The sequence below is a fragment of the Caretta caretta genome, chromosome 7 (genome assembly GCF_965140235.1).
Source record: "Caretta caretta isolate rCarCar2 chromosome 7, rCarCar1.hap1, whole genome shotgun sequence".
Taxonomy (NCBI): domain Eukaryota; kingdom Metazoa; phylum Chordata; order Testudines; family Cheloniidae; genus Caretta; species Caretta caretta.
Window position 1 is genome coordinate 27,338,549 of NC_134212.1, and position 20,288 is coordinate 27,358,836.

The 20,288-nt window shown below is 38.1% G+C and overlaps 1 protein-coding gene across 7 annotated transcripts in view; it reads right to left on the minus strand.

Moving 5' to 3' along the window:
• Positions 1 to 20,288, minus strand: part of CACNA2D3 (calcium voltage-gated channel auxiliary subunit alpha2delta 3) — a 729,133-nt gene that overhangs the window by 25,978 nt on the left and 682,867 nt on the right. For 6 of the 7 annotated variants that reach the window (XM_048857137.2, XM_075130333.1, XM_048857135.2 and 3 more), the window contains 4 exons: positions 12,617 to 12,692; positions 8,225 to 8,277; positions 6,547 to 6,602; positions 1,111 to 1,222 (listed from right to left, as the gene is read on the minus strand). In XM_048857137.2, the coding sequence (XP_048713094.1) occupies positions 1,111 to 1,222; positions 6,547 to 6,602; positions 8,225 to 8,277; positions 12,617 to 12,692 (297 nt within the window). Of the gene's footprint in view, positions 1 to 1,110; positions 1,223 to 6,546; positions 6,603 to 8,224; positions 8,278 to 12,616; positions 12,693 to 16,168; positions 16,215 to 20,288 lie in introns of those variants that run through there. The other variant, XR_007357538.2, reaches the window with a different exon arrangement.

Sequence of the window (20,288 nt, forward strand, 5' to 3'; positions counted from 1 at the left end):
CAAAGCATGTGTGTTGAAATGGGTTGAAATGAAAGTTTAGAGTGAAATCCTGCAAAACACCCATTGACTTCAGTTGGGCCAGGATTTCACCCTTAGTTACTAACTGTATATTGGTTTAGGATGGAGGAAGAAGGCTATAACAATTTCTGTCTGAACCAAATAAATCAAAAGTGGTAGGAATTTTGATTGTACTAGTTCTTCTTGGTATTTCTGTGATAGAAAGGATACTACTGCAAATATTAATGTGTTTTGTGACCATGATCTCTCAGCATACGGAAAGTTAAATTAAACAACAGAAACCATCACTAAGTATACAAAATTAATATAATCATGTGCATAAACTATACTTCTGTTCAGTCACTGAGCGACATTCTAATGATAATATACTGTTAAGTGACATTTCTTATTATCGATTTAGAGAGACACTAATGCAATGAGCAAGCATATTACTTTGGGGGGGGAAAGTTGGGACGAATTAATTTTCTTTGAAGTTCTTCTTTTAACCCTGGGAAGGACTCGTCTACTATCGTAATAGTACAAGCAACCAAGGGATGTCTAATGTGTGCCAGACTTGTCCATTGTCAGCTCAGCTTCCCAGCGCGAAAGCTTGGGAAAAGATCTTTACTCCTCTCCCATGCTTTTCAGCTTAACAACTCCAATATGGGGAGAGTGTTGGAGAATCAAACAGAACAAACAGATACCACTGCACCAAAAGCCAGTGGAATTCCTACATTGTTTTGCTTATAGGACAACTAACTGCCTTGACCTTTCATTTGTATGTAAATCAGTAAATAATTCTCCCTTTTTTAGGATATTGCACAAGTCTGGTCTCCAGTCGTTGACCTAAAACTTATACCACTGCAAAGAACTTCTTCATTCACTAGAAGCCTGGACCTACCCAGCATTTTCTGGTACAGTAAAATATCCCTTGCTTTAATTTCAGAACATTAACCCTTTATATGACCCGTACACTACTGATAGAAATGGCATCCAGTCATTGATGGATAAGACACACTGTAAAAGCTAGAACTGCATATCCTTCATAAACTTAAAAATCTCAGTTTATCTGGTTTGTCACAATCTGTTGTATAAAAAATTGAAAGGGCTTACTTGAAACAGTCATCACAAGCAATGTTTCCCGTGGTCTCCTTTATCGTGCGTTCAGAAACAAATGCTGGATATTCAGTATCACAAGGCTCTAGGGTTTGTTTCAATCTCTGTGCTATAGGCATATAAAAATATCTTAATGTTACTTGGGAAGAACAGGCACACAAAAACTCTCAACAATGTGAGCTACTGTACCAAACAGCTTACAGTGAATGGAAATGTTACTCAGCTTCTGCCACCCTGTGATATTTCCTAGGCAGTGCAAAATGCTTTTTTTTAAATTAACAAAAAACTCTTTTAGCTGGGGGATGTAATTTTGTAAGACATAAACCTTATCATAGTTATTTGCGATTTACCCTTAGCCAAGCTAGTTTTCATTTATGGACAAGATCTTGTTTTCACACTATGGATAGACTCAAGCGAAACTAGCTGCTGCTTTTATGTTTCAAGTGTACATATCTACTTTCTAATTCTCCTTAATAATTGTATTTAAATGTATTTGCTGGAGTACCCCTAATTAAGGTACTGTACATTCAATTGAAGTCAGCATATCATTTCTGTGGAGGGTGACCCTCGAGACTTTGCATTGTCTCAGAACTCACAAAGAAAGGACATAGGGGACAAAAAAAAAGGAAAAAAGAAAAAAGATCTCACCAAGAAGTGATGCTCAGGTTTTGGGTGTCTTTTATCTCTGGCTTTTTTCCTCCCTAACATAATAATACTTAATTTTCCATAGCACTTTTCATCCATAGATGCCTCAAAGTGCTTTACATGGGAGGGTAAGTATCACTATTCCCATTTTACCGTTGGGAAAACTGAGGCACACAGCAGTGACATGACTTGTTCCTAGTCAAACCACAGGACAATGACAGAGCTGAGAATGACATGCAGGTCTCCTTACCCCCACTCTAGTGACTTATTCACTGGATCATATTTTACTGCTTATATGTGCAAACAACCTCTAGACGTATCTTCAACTAATTGCTTTCTGGGGAAACTGGCTATCAATTATGTAAGGATAGATTACACTGAACAGGCTCATGGACTCCACAGTTTCTCCACTCAAGATCGTTTTAGAGCCAATGGTAAGCCTACTGCAGATCAGTCAGGGAATTATCGCAAAGTTGGGTTTGTAAGTCAAAGAAAACAGTAGGATATATCTCTCCGAACTATATTATTTTTTACATGCCAAACAAAAACAAATTTTCTCTTATGCATCAAACTTAGGCAGGGTATTGTTGGAGGGAGATGAGAAGACAGGAAGAGGGGGAGATTAATATGATGTCTCATCCTTTTTTATACAGGCACTTAGGCACCTAAGTCATGTTAGTGGTTTTGAAAACTTTACCTCTGGCCTGGACTGCACTACAGAGTTAGGTCGATTGAAAGGCAGCTTATGCAGGGGTGCTGGAGGAATTTTTATAGTAGGGGTATAGAGAGCTATTGAACCAAACTGTAAACCCTGTGTATAATGGAAACCACTTCAAGCCTGAGGGTATAGCAGCACCCCCAGCTCCAGCACCTATGAGCTTACGTCGACCTAACTATGTAAGTGTCTATACTACAATGGTGCTCCCGCCCATGTAAATTGCCCACTACATCAACCTAATAACACCACCTCCATGAGAGGCATAGCACTTAAGTGGGTGTAGTTCGGGTGATGCAGTGTTTATGTTACTTACATCACCTGTTGATGAGGGATTTATTTGGGGGGAAGAGAGCCCAAGGCTGGCTACCTCCCAGTGAGGGATTGAGGGCGGGGAGGAGAGCCCAAGCCTGTTTGACCCCTGGCAAGGCATTAAGTGTGGGGGGAAATCCCTCACTGGGAGGCAGCAAGGCTCAGGCTCTCCTCACCTCCCCCAGTCCCTTACCAGGAGGTGGCCACAGTCCAGGCTGCCAGCCCTGGCACTGAGGCTCCCACCACCAGGGCGGGGGCTAGGGTGTCTCCAGCTGTCAACTCTGGGGAAGGGAGGTTCTGGCTGTCAGTGCCCCACTTCAGTCGGTGGAAGCGCTCCAGGTGAGGACATGTTCCGCTGACAGAAGGAGCTGTTGTGGACATGAGAAACCGCAATAATGATTGTGGGGCTGTACGTCAATCTAGCTTAGGTCAGCTTAATTTTGGAATGTAGACAAGGCCTCTGTGTCTTGCACCGATGGAACTAATCTGACTCTGTTTTACAGAGTGGGAAATATCTGATCCACAGAAACCTGTGCATCATGCTTCATGAGTAAGATTTACATTTAAATAATTAAGGAGATTTGAGAATTATATTCATTTTACACTAGTCAGGAATTTATGATGGAAAAAATCTTTATAATCAAATGTGTGAAAACTAGAGGAGTGGGGGGAATCAACTGACACTGTAGGGTTCTGCCTCTGTTAGGGACCACTTTATTGGGTCTGGCCACCTAGATGAGGTTAACTGGCAAGGATCTGCACCATCCCCCCTTTCCTTCCTGTTCTCTCCATTTGGGATGGTGAATACCTGCTGCACCAGAATGGTTGGTGTGATCCCCATCTATGATTCTGGAGCCCTACTCCCTCATGTATCAACAGACCTAGGTAACAAAGAGGCTGCCAGAGACTGGAAAGTTTCAGATTTCTCTGGTCTCTTGATTGTGAGGCCCAAGGTTGAGGAAGCCATCTCCCGTCTCAAATTCATAAGTGTGAGAGAGGTTATGGGGCTCCGTGATGCAGGTAGAAATATTTCTCCTACCATGAAGTTGATGAGCTGGCAGGTGTTTGGAGCAGGTTTTGTGTCAATAATAATGCACAAAATATACTTGTCATTTTACCCTTGGAGGGACTGAAAATCACTATGATCTATGAGGTATTGTTAAGAAAGGCATGGGAATTTGTTGCTACTGCGTGAGTTCTTTGGTTTTAATTGAGTGAGGTATATACATGTTCACTGTAACTCTCAATAGTACTAATGGGAGCAATGCTGTGGCATCTGAATAAGAACATACCTCAACATTTGCTTTTCGGAATACTTTTTCTTTCATTTGTCTTCGGTAATGGAAGCCAATTTCCAAATGACTGCCAGATCACCAAATTCTAATTAGGTAAGCTAGTTTTATAAAAATGATAGCTTTCCAGTGAGCAGGAGCCCTATTCATTAAGGAAATGGAGCAGGTGAAGTGTATAATGACATGCAACATTTTTAGCTAAAACATGAATGAATGTCCCTCATTCACACTGTTGCTTTTCAGTAAAGTAATGGTAAATTTTTGGTTGTGGGGGGGAAGATAAAATGGCAAGTTAATAATATTGGTGGTGTTTGGTATCTAGAACATACCTAAAAACCAAAGCAGGTGTTTAACTACATAGACATTTAACAAAGAGAGGTACTAATTATAAAGTCATTTCTTCAAATGTGATGCATGCACCATTTGGATGGACTGCATCAGGACTAGAGGTAGTAGGGTGACCAGACAGCAATGTGAAAAATCGAGACGGGGGTGAGGGGTAAAAGTAACCTATATAAGAAAAAGCCCCCAAAATCGGGACTGTCCCTATAAAATCAGGATATCTGGTCACGCTAAGAGGTGGGCAAAAAACTGTTTTTTTGGTTTTCTGGAAGTTCCAGAAAAATGGAAAAAAAATCAGTTCAAACCAAACCAAAAATGAAAATTCAGACTTTTTGTAAATCAGACAGACACAAATTTTGTTTTGGGACAAAAGAAATATTTGGTTTCTGAGCATTTTAAGCCTTTTTTAAAATAAAAACAAAGAGCTAGATTCACAAAACCAAAGCAGGGGATGGTGGTCCCCTTAACACAAATGGTTAGGGTACTCACTTGGGATGTTTGAGACCCAGGTTTGAATCCCTGCTACAGAGCTAGTATTTGAATTCTTCCCCCATTCCAGGATGGCACCCTTACCACCAAGCTAGGGTATTCTGGGTCTCCCAGTGTCACATGCTGAAGCTGTTCAATTTCGTATAAAATACGTGATTAGTCATTGGGCCAGAGAGAACAAAGCGCTATAGTCTGGTAATTAGGCCACCCAGCTAGGATGATGGAGATCCAAGATCAAGTCCCTGTGCTAATGACCATTTAATTATTTGTACAATGGAACAGCTTCAATAGGTGAGATTGAGAGCGATCCACCACAGAATACCCTCTAGTCTGGTGGTAAGGGCACTCAGCTGAAATGTGGGACACTCAGGTCTGAATCCCTGCTCCAGAGAAGGGAACTGAACCCATGTCTTCCCCTGTCCTAGGAGGATGCCTGAGCTACTAGGATCCTGGGTATGTGGAGGAGGAGGCAACAGAATCAAACCAGGATCAAAGGAATGCAAAAGATAAATGAAAGGTTACGTGTGCACCCCTTGCTCCTAAACTATGCTATCAGCAACTCAGGATCTGGGCCTTGAAATGGAGAATGTTTTAATTGTTATAGTGGCAAATGACAACCTAGTGTAATGATACCTAGTGTAATAAACAGTTTAATAACACTATTCTTACTAATTATCATACAGCAATTCTGAAGTATCCAAAAGGATTAAAAAAAAATATAAGAGCTGATCAAAACTAGAAATTTTCATTTTGCAGGAGATTCTGACATTCTGATATTTGTTTTCATTCCAAATCAGAAAAAAATAAATGGCAAGTTCCCATGAAACAAAAATGTTGACCTTTTTTTTTTAAAAAAACTGATTCCATAAAATCTAAACTTTCGTTCCAGTTTCAACTTTGTTAGCACTTTTATAATCTATCATAATTTATAATAGACTATAAAATAAAATAAATTTTAAAATAAAGTCATTTTTAAACAACAAAAAATCAAAGCACTCTGTTCTGACAAGGTCAAAATGGAATATTTAGACCTTATCAAAATGTGGTCTTTTTTCCAAGTTTTTTTTCCTAAATGGAATTGTTAAATTAACATATTCCCACAGAATGTTTTGATTTTGATAAAACAGCATTTTCCAATAGAAAATAAATTCTATCAGATAAATTTTGACCAGTTCTATACAATATGTGCTATAAACAGAATGAGGCTAATGGTGATGCATTAAGCAGGAAGATTTTTTTGTTTTTAATTTAGAAAAGAAAAAAATATTAGAACAGGAAAAATTCATCTTGTTTTATTGTATTCTGTTTTTTGTTTAAAATCACCTTCACAAAATCATCCTTAATATTATTTATATGTCACATGCATTTTAAGTTCTGCTTTTATGCTAATACATTGTAATTTCACTGCAGTATTAAAAATGCACATAAGCACACACACACACAGAGATATGGAAAATAACTGAGTCCTAAACTATCATACTGAGGGCTGAAAGAGAATATAATATTGATGACAGACAAAAATTTACCATTAACAATATTAATATAGTAAATAAAACACTTAATGTATGTTTTAATATTAAAAGTGCAATTAAATCTAGAATATTTTTCATTAGGGCCATAAGAACAGTTGACACTTACCTTTTGCTGTTAAACCTGAGTGCCACCAACTGCACAAATTAAATTCCACCAAGAACCTAAAGAAATTATCAAAATGTTTCAGATTATTACATAGAACGTTTTCAAAATATTAGCTCTTTGTTCCATCTTTAAAATGCCGGTAGGGTGATACCATTCATCCCATTTTAAATAAAAACAAACAAGAAACTGATGTTCAAGCTGCTAGCATAACTCCTGAGTTATCTTTTGCTATTGCTATATTTTCACTAGGCTTTATCTTGCCAGTGAAAACTTATTCTGAAATTAACACTATCGAGATATTGTAGCTACATCATTTTACAATCAAGAGCTTTTACATGAGAAAGCTCATTAAAATTCCCAGTGCATGGCAGCCCACAGCAATTTTACAGTTGACCATTATTTATAGTTATTCTTCATCATACAGAATATTTTGATTCTCTAGTAAAAAGCCATATGGTTAGAACTTTCCTGGCCATGATACAGCAATACAAATAAAATACTTTCTTATGCTTATTCAAGGATCCTAAATAATAAAATATTATTTTACTTCTAGCGGTAGAACAGACTTGAATAACCAGAGGCTAACTAGTTTTGGGGGGTTTTTTGGTCTATCTATCGAGAAAATACACTAGCCCATGAAAATACGCTGAAGGTCAACTGTAATGTATCAGCTTTTATTATAATGTGAAACCAACATGCAAAGTTAACCTTAATGACAAGAGACTACAAATTTTCAAATTCAGAAGGGGAGAAGTGTGTTTTTTGCAATTTTTGATGTTGTTACAACCAGCAAGAAAATCTCATTTGCAATGTGATTTTTTTCTGATATTTACTTTGAGAGATGCATTTCAATTCTGCAGAGTGTTAATGGCCAATTAATTACAGTTTCCAAGATCATACTTCAAACTGTCTTTTCAAAAGCTCATAATACTTTTCAATTAAAACAAAATAGTTACGAGAAAAGATTGCTTCCTATTTATGGAGAGATTACATTTAAGCCTGAAATTGAGCTGTCTGAAAAGTACAATAATAAAACACACAGCTTAGAATATTCCAAGTGATTTGTTTACATAATAACACAAAACAGATTTTTTTAAAGCTCTCCTTCCTTTTGTGTGATTCTTCCCTGTGCTTTTTTAGGCAATAGGTCCAATTTCTTTCAAAAGTCCATGCCCACTAATGCATCATCTATGTTCATTTAAAACATTGTGGGGATTAGATAAAGTCAACAATTAAATAACATGTGATAAGCACACCTTGATCTGGCATAAGTTTTAAAGGGTCCAACTTATAGAATACTTTATGAAATCACAAAATAACACAATGAATCACTAAGACAGCGTGTTCTATTGACTACAGCCCACCCAAGCAGCACTAAAAACAGCCAGACATTCATGTTAAATTTAACAGTAACCACAATAATAAATTTGGTTTGCGTATTGCAAGCTGCTAGACTGCTAAGCAAAGACATAAGGATATAAGTGACAACCATGAATAACTTATTAAAAGCTTCAATTATACATTCCTATATTATATATTTTCTAAGACTTTTACACCAGAGATTTAATAATAAAGAAAAATGTTACTGAATTAATAACAAGGTATTTTTAAAAAATAATTCAGTATGTAGGACAAAAAAGTTAAAATATTCTTTAAATTCTTGACAAAATTTACTTACACGGCAAGTTCAGTCATTATCCATTTTACTGCGGCAAAGAAGGCATTATAAGGCTGAAGAGAAGCAATTTATTTAATAAAAAGGTAAAACATACAGTATTTGTACTTTAACTGAAGGCTTTATATAAAGACAATGGTATTTGAAACATATGGGTATCATGTCAAAAAGTAGCAGAGCTTTATCTAGGAGATTAAAAAGTAGATACAGTATCTCAATGGCAACATTTTAAAACATTCAAACTACACAGTCATGAAATGTGCTTTACAAGTAAAACAAACGTGATCCAATGCAGGAGTTATCATTGAGAAACAAGGAATTTCTGCAAATGATACTTAAATATTTTACCTCTAGGGGCTACTATTTCCTAGGCTAATGTGGAGGGAGTAGTACTGATAGATCACTTAAGTGTTTTCAATTGTAATTCACAGAGTTGCCTCTCTGCAATGTAAATCTCTATTCCTCACCTCACTGCCCTTCATTGTAATTGGGAGAGGAAAACTGACACAGCTTGAATTTACTTTTTGTATGTGAAGTCATCTCTGCCTTTCTGAAAGCCCAGAACTCGGGAATATTCAGAGTGTTAAAATATTTATTAATTTTCCCTATATTTTGTGGGAAATTAATTAAACTAATAATTCAATTATTTTTAAATGGAAGTAAATTGATAATTTTGATTTTTATTGTGTTTTATACATTTTAAATATTTTTCAAATAAAGTATCAATAGCAATATTCATTTTGGGGGTAACCCATGCAGAATAGTTAGTTTCCTGAAATCTGAAATACAGAAGTCCATCCTCTCACATATTTGTGCATAGAGCTTTCAGCTCTGTAAGATGTTTTGAGTTCTTCTTGTAGATGCCAGAGCATCAAGGCATAACTTTGAGCATATGCATAGTCCCACTGACTATAATGGAACTACTCAAATGCTTGAAGTCATGCATATGCTTAAGAACCTTGCTGAATCAGCACCTTAATAAGGTCCCCATTGCAGTAACATCTGGAATACCTAGGCACAATGGAAAAAGAATGGAATGTCAGCTTAAACTGTTTTATTTCTGATTTCTGGCAGGTGAGGAGGATGTTTAACTAAACAATGCCATTTTTTAAGAGCTTGGGGTCATGTTCTCCCCTAGGTGTATGCTGTGCAGAGAGAAACAGAACAACCCTCATCACACAGAGGATGCTATATACAGCATTTCCTCTCTTAGGGAAGTGGAATTTAAGATACAATTTACATGAGTTATTGTAGCTTTGAGCAGCAGCAACTTCCCAACTGAAGCTTTCAGAGACCACAGAGGGGGTTTTGGTACATGGCTGGTCAATCCACAGCCAACTGCAGTATAGTGTATGTGCCATCATTGCTAGAAAGGGATGCTGAAGTGGTGCATATAACCTGAGACCAACAAGATCTTGACCTATGAAGGGCTGATTTATAGGAAAAAATAAATGAACTAAAGAGCTAAGTGATGACTAAAGGGGATAAGATAACCCTCTACCAGAGCTGGTCAGAAAATGAAATTTCCACTCAGTGGGAAATTTAGACAGTGCAAAAATTGTTTTAATTGGAAAATTCCATAGTTTCACACACAAAAAATAATCTGAAAATCCTTTATTCTGAAAAAATTGATTTTCCCTCATAATGTCGAATCACTTCATGTTGATAATGTCAAAACAATATAAAATAAACACAATTTTAACATAATATTAAAGAAAAACATGAATTAAAATGTTCTAACATTATCAAAACAATGTTTCAAAAGTTCTGAACTGAAATATTTTGATGCTGTTGAAATTTTGCCATATCATCAAAATGAAACAAGAAAACTAAAATGTTATTCATTTAGATGTTTTCCTGGTGAAAATGTCATGGCAATTGACACTTTCTCATGAAATCTTTGATTTTGACTAAGCTGCATTTTCTGATGGAAAACTTGTTCTGACATTTTTTTAAACCAGCTGTACTGACTGCTGATATATATATGAAAGATCCTAACACTAAAGAGGGAGAGAAATCATTTAATGTCATGATCTTGCAAAGGGATCCACCTGGGTGGCCTTTATCCTTGCACAGGTCCCTTGTTAACACTGGTTTATTGGTTTGGCTCTTGGAGGTATAATTTGAAGTTAGTGGGTGAAATTAAGATAAGGAAAAATCAGGCTGAATATCCGGAAAAAAACTTCTTTATTATGAGACCTATTTGGCTGTGGAATAATCCCATAAAGGAAGGGCCAAAAATCCCGTCACACTTGGGACTTTTAAAACTAACCATACTGTACAGCACAATCCTACACTGACAATGAGATGGACTGGATGATCTATATGTCTCTTGTCCATTTCTAACCTCTATTATTTTAATCCCATGGTCTACAGGCATATTCTACAAATCCTGACTGTGCGCCATCTCCTGCTTTGCACAGTCACTCCTCCTGAGTGGATGATATGGTGGAACACTGTCTCTTTAAGACTTGTGCACAGTTTTAAACTTTCAACCTCAAGACCAGCCTTACTTGTGCCTGCAATTGTACATATGTAATTCTGAGGTGGGAATATAGCACATATGTGAACATGAACAGTATGTGTCTGTGCAAATTGTATGGTAAGGTGCCTAATAGGCGACTTACATGTGCAAAGCTGTGAGCCAAGACACAAATGAGCTGCTTTTTAAAATCTGGCCTTAACGTCTCAGCCTGCATTTTCTTTACACTGTCACTGCAGTCATGATACTTGGAGATGGGTGAACCAGCAGAGATAAAATAAACTCCAAGTGAAGCTTTGCCCAGCCTTCAAAGTGAAACTGAAGTAAATCTCTTTTGGGAGTCCAAAAAACAAATGGTTATCTTTGATAGAAAATGTTCACCACATGTCTCAGTATATGCCACAATTTTCCAGGAAAGGCTTTTCTTCCAATATTCCCAGTGTGACCAGAAATAGGGAGTAATGACTATCTCTTGCAAAAATGTCTGCTTTTGAGATATAATTTTTGCATACCAAAGAGGTTAGGATAGTACAACTCCACATTCTGGGATGCTGATCCAGACTGAACTGACACCCTGCCTCCCCCCAAAAAACCTTTTTGATGTTTTTCCATTGCTGTTACTTTAAAGACATTTTATATCTCTCCTGCAAATCTGATTCAGAATATTCCATATCATTTAGCTGACATCTTACAACTTGATCCTGAAAACACTTACTGCTTTGCATAGTGCTATATAGTCCCAATATGATAGTAAGCATCTCTAAGCTCAGGCCTTTGCTTGGAAATGTTGTATTCCATATCTTCAGGTATTTAAAAATATGTAGGCTCATGCAAATACATACATGCAAATGTTGTAAAATGCATATGATTATTCAACAAGGCATAAAAGTTATACATAGATATTTGGAAATCACCATAATATTTAAATATTTACCTAGCAGTTTAAGTAATTATGCTGACAGAACTATTAGGTTTAGCTTGTATATCTGTACTCAGGTACATTTTAAAAAAAATCTGTTTAATAACTTTTTCTAGAGTCTATGATATCAGTGAATAGGGTCCTTCAGTTTTGCAAATATTTTGTGGCAGCCTTTATATACACATTTTTTATGCTAAATACTAACAAATTTGATTAAAAACAATTCATTTTGTAATATAAAAGAGATAATTCAACTATATACATCCAATCTAATGGTCCATTCTGGCTTTTAAAAAAAACTATGAATATTTTGTATTATAAAACACCCTAAAATTATTAACTGCAGCTCTGATCCTTTAATGACCAGAGGTCTGCTCACGTGGAACACATTTGACTTCACTCGGGTTCTGAGAAGGCACAGGAGTCTATATGCAGACCTCGGTTTAAGTGGTCAGTGAAATTCCACTTTAGAAAAATAGATCTGTTGTTCAGTTTACTGCAGAACTTCAAAACAAGGTGCAGAAAACATTAACTTGAAGGCTTTAACAAATCCAACCACCCTGTAATTAAAACCTCCCAAACCTTTTTTTTTAACAAATTATATATTTTAAAATTCCAGATCTTTGCCTAAAGCAAATGTTTATAGTTAATTTAGAAAGGAGAGTAGGTGTTCAAAATGGGACAAATAACATGCTGACAGACCCTTAGCATTAGTAGTGCTAGTGGAAAAAGCTACCGTACAAGAGTTTGGTCCTGCAAATACTTAAACACAGTGGATTTATGGATATAGAACCATTGTTCATATGGGATGGGATGGTACGATAAATGTAAGAGCTTTAATAGTTCCAAATAGCAATAATAGGCTTGTGATAACTACAATCAAAATATTACATCATATATATAATTTGCAACAATTTTATATATATATATATATATTTGTAACAATTTTCTGGTGATTTTGTGCAAGGGTGCTCATAATGTTAACTATACTTACGTCCAGTAAGCTATGGGCACTGTCGCTACTCTCTTTGTTTGTTCTACACATGGCCTGGTAGTCATAAAGTGTAATTCTACAGAGAAGAACAGAAAACTGCTTGACTAAGAAGAAAACACACCAGAATAAAATGGTGAAATACAACAGGGTCTGCCCACAAAGTAGGCAGCAAAATAAAATTTAAAAGGGGGAGGAAAGGGGAGGGAGGGTCATTAAAATACATTCCAGACAAAGGAGCATAAAGGCAAGAAACACTGTAAAACTTCGTAAGGATTTTATCAGGCTGTGGGACAAAACGACGGCATAGTTGGGAGAAGAGAAAATAGGGAAAGGTACACATACAGTATAACAGATGGTGGGGTAAACTATGCAAGGAAAAGGAGACTATACATTCAACAGGATGCTTAAACAATTAGATTTTGATTCTGGACCGAGATCTGCACATTTAGCCCCAGAAAGCGAAACAACCTATGCATTTGAGGGGCTACTTGTACCACAACACTCTCTGTACCCTCAAAGGTGAAGTAAGACATCTCCACACATCTAGAGAGTCCACATACCAGTTATCCCCTCCAAGGGTTGTGGCTTCCCAAGAAGTGGGAGTTTGAAGCTCAGCGTATTCGCTATTTTGATATTCCAACCAGCATGAGTGTAACTGTGCTACTTTTTATGAGCGCAAAATATTCAATATGTATAGTGCTTGCTGTAATAAACAATTTATAGGAACCTCCTCAGATGCATAGTCAAAAGGGAGCTCTCTGCCATCTTTGACATAACTGAGAGATTTTGTGTAAAATCCAGCACTTAGAGACACGTGAAATTGTGACAATCTCTAAAAATGTGTCCATAGAACAATGAGTCAATTACACCCATCCACATAGATCGCTTTTAACATCTGTGACAGATGAAATATTGATTTTAATCATCATTTAATAAGTCATTACAAGTATGAATTAACAAACGTTACTAATGTAAATTAAACATCCATTTAATGGTTTCATCATCATAAGTATGAGAGAACACAAGTGGATGTGAATGGCTTATAAAAATGTGAAAGGGGACTGCAGTGTTCTCTAACATTTGGCATGCCTCTAAGTGAAATGAAAAGCACATCACACTCTAGGGTTAGGCCATAGGATGACACAGTGGCATGTCAAAGCCAAAGAGCCAGCTAATGACACATTTTTAAGTCACTCAGAAGCATTCTATACCATATACGTGAAATGTTAGCAATCCAAAGTGCAAATTGTTGCAGTCCATATTGTTAGGTAACTATATATAATCTAAATTTGTGACTGGGACTGTCACTAAGAGGTTCTGAGAATCATTCAAATGTTAGGTTTCAGAGTAGCAGCTGTGTTAGTCTGTATTCGCAAAAAGAAAAGGAGTACTTGGGGCACCTTAGAGACTAACAAATTTATTTGAGCATAAGCTTTCGTGAGCTACAGCTCACTTCATCGGATGCATTCAGTGGAAAATACAGTGCGGAGATTTATATACATAGAGAACATGAAACAATGAGTGTTACCATACACACTGTAAGGAGAGTGATCACTTAAGATGAGCTATTACCAGCAGGAGGGCGGGGCGGGGCGAGGGAAGAAAACCTTTTGTAGTGATAATCAAGGTGGGCCATTTCCAGCAGTTGACAAGAACGTCTGAGGAACAGTGATGTCACGGCAAACCTGGTGGCTGAACTTTGTCCTCACCCATAACTATTTCACATTTGGGGACAATGTATACCTTCAAATCAGCGGCACTGCTATGGGTACCCGCATGGCCCCACAGTATGCCAACATTTTTATGGCTGGCTTAGAACAACGCTTCCTCAGCTCTCGTCCCCTAATGCCCCTACTCTACTTGCGCTACATTGATGACATCTTCATCATCTGGACCCATAGAAAAGAAGCCCTTGAGGAATTCCACCATGATTTCAACAATTTCCACCCCACCATCAACCTCAGCCTGGACCAGTCCACACAAGAGATCCACTTCCTGGACACTATGGTGCTAATAAGCGATGGTCACATAAACACCACCCTATACCGGAAACCTACTGACCACTATTCCTACCTACATGCCTCCAGCTTTCACCCAGACCACACCACACAATCCATTGTCTACAGCTAAGCTGTACAATACAACCGCATTTCCTTCAATATTCCTGTACAATACAACCGCATTTCCTCAGACAGAGACAAACACCTACAAGATCTCTGTCAAGCATTCTTACAACTACAATACCCACCTGCGGAAGTGAAGAAACAGATTGAAAGAGCCAGAAGAGTACTCAGAAGTCACCTACTACAGGACAGGCCCAACAAAGAAAATAACAGAATGTCACTAGCCATCACTTTCTGCCCTCAACTAAAACCTCTCCAACGCATCATCAAGGATCTACAACCTATCCTGAAGGACAACCATCACTCTCACAGATCTTGGGAGACAGGCCAGTCCTTGCTTACAGACAGCCCCCCAACCTGAAGCAAATACTCACCAGCAACTACAGACCACACAACAGAACCACTAACCCAGGAACCTATCCTTGCAATAAAGCCCATTGCCAACTGTGTCCACATATCTATTCAGGGGACACCATCATAGGGCCTAATCACATCAGCCACACTATCAGAGGCTCGTTCACCTGCACATCTACCAATGTGATATATACCATCATGTGCCAGCAATGCCCCTCTGCCATGTACATTGGCCAAACTGGACAGTCTCTACGTAAAAGAATAAATGGACACAAATCAGACGTTAAGAATTGTAACATTCAAAAACCAGTTGGAGAACACTTCAATCTCTCTGGTCACTCGATTACAGACCTAAAAGTGGCAATTCTTCAACAAAAAAACTTCTAAAACAGACTCCAACAAGAGACTGCTGAATTGAAATTAATTTGCAAACTCGATACAATTAACTTAGGCTTGAACACAGACTGGGAGTGGATGGGTCATTACACAAAGTAAAACTATTTCCCCATGTTTATTTCCCCCCCGCCTACCCCTCCACTGTTCCTCAGATGTTCTTGTCAACTAGTGGAAATGGCCCACCTTGATTATCTCTACAAAAGGTTTTCTCCCCACCCCCCGCTCTCCTGCTGGTAATAGCTCACCTTAGTCGATCACTCTCCTTACAGTGTGTATGGTAACACCCATTGTTTCATGTTCTCTGTGTATATAAATCTCCCCACTGTATTTTCCACTGAATGCATCCGATGAAGTGAGCTGTAGCTCATGAAAGCTTATGCTCAAATACATTTGTTAGTCTCTAAGGTGCCACAAGTACTCCTTTTATTCAAATGTTATATATTAGTTACACAGTATATTTCTTTCTGGCTCAGATACATTTTGACTAAGTGGTTTGGATCCTGCAGTTTCAGCTAAACATTTAGTATGTGTCACATAATGCTTTCTTACTTACTATATCTTATGTCCAGTAAAAAAAATGGCAAGGAAGCCAGAGCTGTATCGGCCTGGCAGAAAGAGGCAAATGGTAGACAAAACGCATAACTAGAGACCTATACATGGGTGTAGGTTAAACACTGACCATATTTGGCAGAATCACGCCCACAGCCAGATCCACGCACACAGATCTGCCAAGACAAACAGAGCAGTACATGGTGTAAGTTGTGCTGCCCTTATGGCATGCAGAAATACACCACTTCTTCTAGCTTTCCCCCTTCTCCCCGCTAACCAGGGTTACACTTTCCAAGCCTCTCCATCTCCAGTCGTGGCTCCTGTGTTTCACTCCTCTGTATCTAAGAACCATGCACTGCTCTTATCACTGATGTCAGCACGTGTTAAGCACACAAAGAAGAGCAGTTTACAGGCTTTAATTGTTCTATGAAGAATTGCCAAAGAAGACTACTTCGCTGAAATGCCCCCACTCTCCCATGCCACGTTGTCTGTTCTTAGAGTAGTGTTCAGTTTTCACTCCTTTCCTGGTATGTTTAATATAATGAATAAAAGTACTGCAAATGTGGTATTTGAAAAGTGCAATCATATCATCTAATGTCAGCTTCATCTGCTATAAGAGGTTTGTTAATCTGAAGATTGCTTTATCCTGCCTAGAAGTTTTAATGAAATTATATTACTATGTACCACTTAGAACATCTGTTATAATTATCATTTAGACTCCAGTCTTAAATATTGGAAGATGTCTTTAAATATTTTTTTAATATTAATGCTTGTAAATACTATGATTGTATAAGTGAAATGTTGCGTGTAATTTCTTTACTAAACATTCAATGATAAAGGTTAATAAAATATTTCAATATGAATTCAAACAAGTAATTTTAAATACAAAATTTAACTGAATAAACCTGGTTATATAGGCTGATGGTTAAGGATGGTATTGTTTTGGAAAAATCTAAGATTGCTCTTATTTTTTATAACACCTAGGTTAAAATATGTAGTGAAACAGAATTTTACTTTGCTGTAAGGCAAGAAGTAAGCCTTAGCTTTAAGGCACATGGAGAGAGTTATAACAGATATCCTTTCAATCAAGGTGAGCATATAGCATAATAGCTATTGCTGGGCTGGAGTGCCACAAACCATGTGTGTATGATACTGCAATGTGTTTATAGTCTTTTCTAAATATATTAAAGTGTTTCCAGAGAGAAGATTCCGGTTACAGGCGGAAAGTATAGGAAAGTCACTTTCAAAACAGAGACAGTGTATCCAGGTGGAAAAAAAATTGAACAAATCTTAAGGAAAGCTGCAGGACAGATACAGTTTTCCTAATAAAGGCCTGGAATAAATTCTGGTTTTGTGAAGGAAGTACTGATGTTGTTACAATATGTGCTATTTAACAATGGCTATTAAATCCTACCAAACTGAGTAAAATAAGTGTTATGCTCTTTTTCAAAGGGTCAGCTTCAATGCTACTGAAAACCTGCATCTTTCCAAAGACAATTCAAACAATAACATCAGCAAAGGATGTGCAGATCACATTAGCAAAAGTATGACTGTAGACAGCTTCATAAGGTCTAATTCTTCACCAATGGAAGCCAATGGGAAGATTGCAGTAACCATGAATGGCCATAGGATGATGCCCATAATGAGGCTGAAATTTGAACACTACAACATGTTGAAACAATTCAGGACTTTCATTCAACGTCACTATTAATAGATATTAAAGATCAATACAAATGGGTTCTACAGCATTCACAAATTCAAATGCCAGCTTTCCTTTATTCTTGAAAATGTGTTACAGCTCTAAGATTTCCTGTACATCAAAATGGTAAAAGACTTCTAGTGCTAATACTTGCAAACACCACTGTAGCATGAATAGCAAAAGTAGTGATCCAAGATTCTGAAGTGCTTCTGTGTAAAGATTTCATTTCTACAGTATTATATTAATACTAATGTCATTCTAAGATGTTATAAAATAATTTTTTCCTCAATATTTAGACAGGTTTAACTAAATGTTGCAAAAAGAAAGATTTTTAGATTATTTAGCCTTTCTGAAGTGATTGTGATGCTGTTTGAAAAGTTTGTGGCTACCTGTGTCCTGTTCAGCTGTTTATAGTTAAAGAACATGATAATTGCCAGCTTTCCCTCTGATCTAAATTTAAACCCATCTAGTTATGCCCAACCCAAGCCTGATGTGTTCTTAGAATCAGTAGATTATTCTTGCCAGAGGGAACATGCCTGAGTCTTTATGACATCACTGTACTGTTAACTGCCCACATTTCCATACTTTATCATCGTCACTGAAGTCCACAGAACAGTTGCTTTCAAAATCTGATATATGATAGACACAGACTATATATAAAACTTTAAGTAATGGAAAACAAATTTTCAACAGCTAACTATGCACCTCTGTTTTAGATAAACTTGGGGGATATATCCATTTTGGTGAAACCCTTTTATAGTCAGTTTCCTGATACAGTAAATTCAGTGTTGCACTTTACAATGTACTTGCAGTTGAGTAAAAATCTGGTTCAAGAAAATTAAACATCTAACCCAAAATCACTGGGTAGGCCAGAGTGGGGACCATGCTTGACAGTATTTTTCCCATGCAGCTTCCTACAGTGAACTGTATCTCACTTGTGGGATATAGGCCTACATTGCTGTGCATGCATTAGAGGTAGAAGATTTCTCCCAGGTTATCTCCTCAGCAGGCCAGAAGGTCTGCTGTCACTGGTCAGCTGGGGTGAGCATCTTTGGTTTTGAGTGGCACCACCGTCAGGTCTGCAGCTGCTAAATTGTTCCAGCACCACTTGTTTGGCCACCTGTCCTCCTGTCCATCTGTTGGGCTGGAGCCACTGCCAAGAGTATTCCTTAAGCCTCTTGGTCACTGCTCATAACTGGGTCCCCAGGGGACATCTTTCCCAACATAAGCACTATTGGTGGGTTTCTGCCATGATACGGAAGGTGTCCAAGATGGCCCCTTGACCTTAGCATAATCTTGGGCTTCCATGGCATCAAAGTTCCAGTACACAGCTTGAGTAAGTCCAGTAAGATATGGTGCCAGCAAAACAGTCCTGTATTTGGATGGCCATCAAGCTGCTGTGATGACCCTCTTGAAAGTGACTGAGAAAGCTTTGGAGTCATCTTCTGGCCCCGTTTTTGTGAGTCTTACAGGAGGTTCGTAATTGTGGTGGGGCTCAAGGTACCAGTCGCCATGTTTGCGTTTGCTCCGGGAGGTTGTAAAATGGCCATCACCTGTTGAAGCAGGCTTTGTTGCTGTTCCTGCTGTTGTCGCCTGCTCCTGGATAAGCTGTTATTGCTGTTGTTGGGCAGTCATATGTTGGAAAACCTGGTTCTGCTGCTGTTGGCTGACCATCAGCCACTTCAAAAATTTGTCGAAATCCATTTTTCTTCTCATTCTCTCTCTCTCTCCCCTCTTTTTCTTCCCTTCCAGTTCTTCTTCTCAAAGTCTTACAGCAGACCCAGGGTGAATGCTTACATTCTCCACCAAGTTGGGATGTTGTCACTTGATGGAAGCATCACCCAGTGATTAGGGGGTGAGTTCCTCCTTAGTGCAGAGGGTGGTTGGTAGGAGAGCCCGGGCTCTCCCCTCTACTGGGCTCTACCCAGGGCCCTGCGAGGGTTACCAAGGGCGCCTTACAGTTGCCCTATCTGGGCCACTTCCTACCCCCCATTCTATAGTCCATGCTTTTCCATCTATAACAACAGATGCTGAAGAAAAGGTATAAACTGCACCTTTAGTCTGTCTAGGCCCACCAGATAGGCTCCCCTTTTCCTAGAAGAGCTGCTGCAGCATCCCTTCTTAGGCGCTCCCAAGGCATATCTTTCTCCCTGCCTTGTCTTTCCCTTTCTGAGTGGTCTGGCTTCCTTTTAAGTTCCATCTGGAGCATGCTCTGGGCGGGGTTGTCTGGGCCCAGATCTATCCTTTAACCCCTTCAGTCCTAGTGCAGGGTTTATACACCCCATCACAACCAGCAGCACAGGTTATACTAACTTATGTATTACTTTCAGCTAGATCTTCAGCATGTGTTTTACTTTCTACCTATCAATGTCAAACATTCTTATTTACAAATATACTAGCAAAGACATGCAACTGAATAAAAATAGTAATTTTCTCACCAATTCAAGATATTATGGCATATATGTAATTTATATGAATAACAAGCTTTATATGATTCTGTCTTGTAACTTATGCAAGCTGCAATTCTATAAGAAAGGAGGAAATGCACACA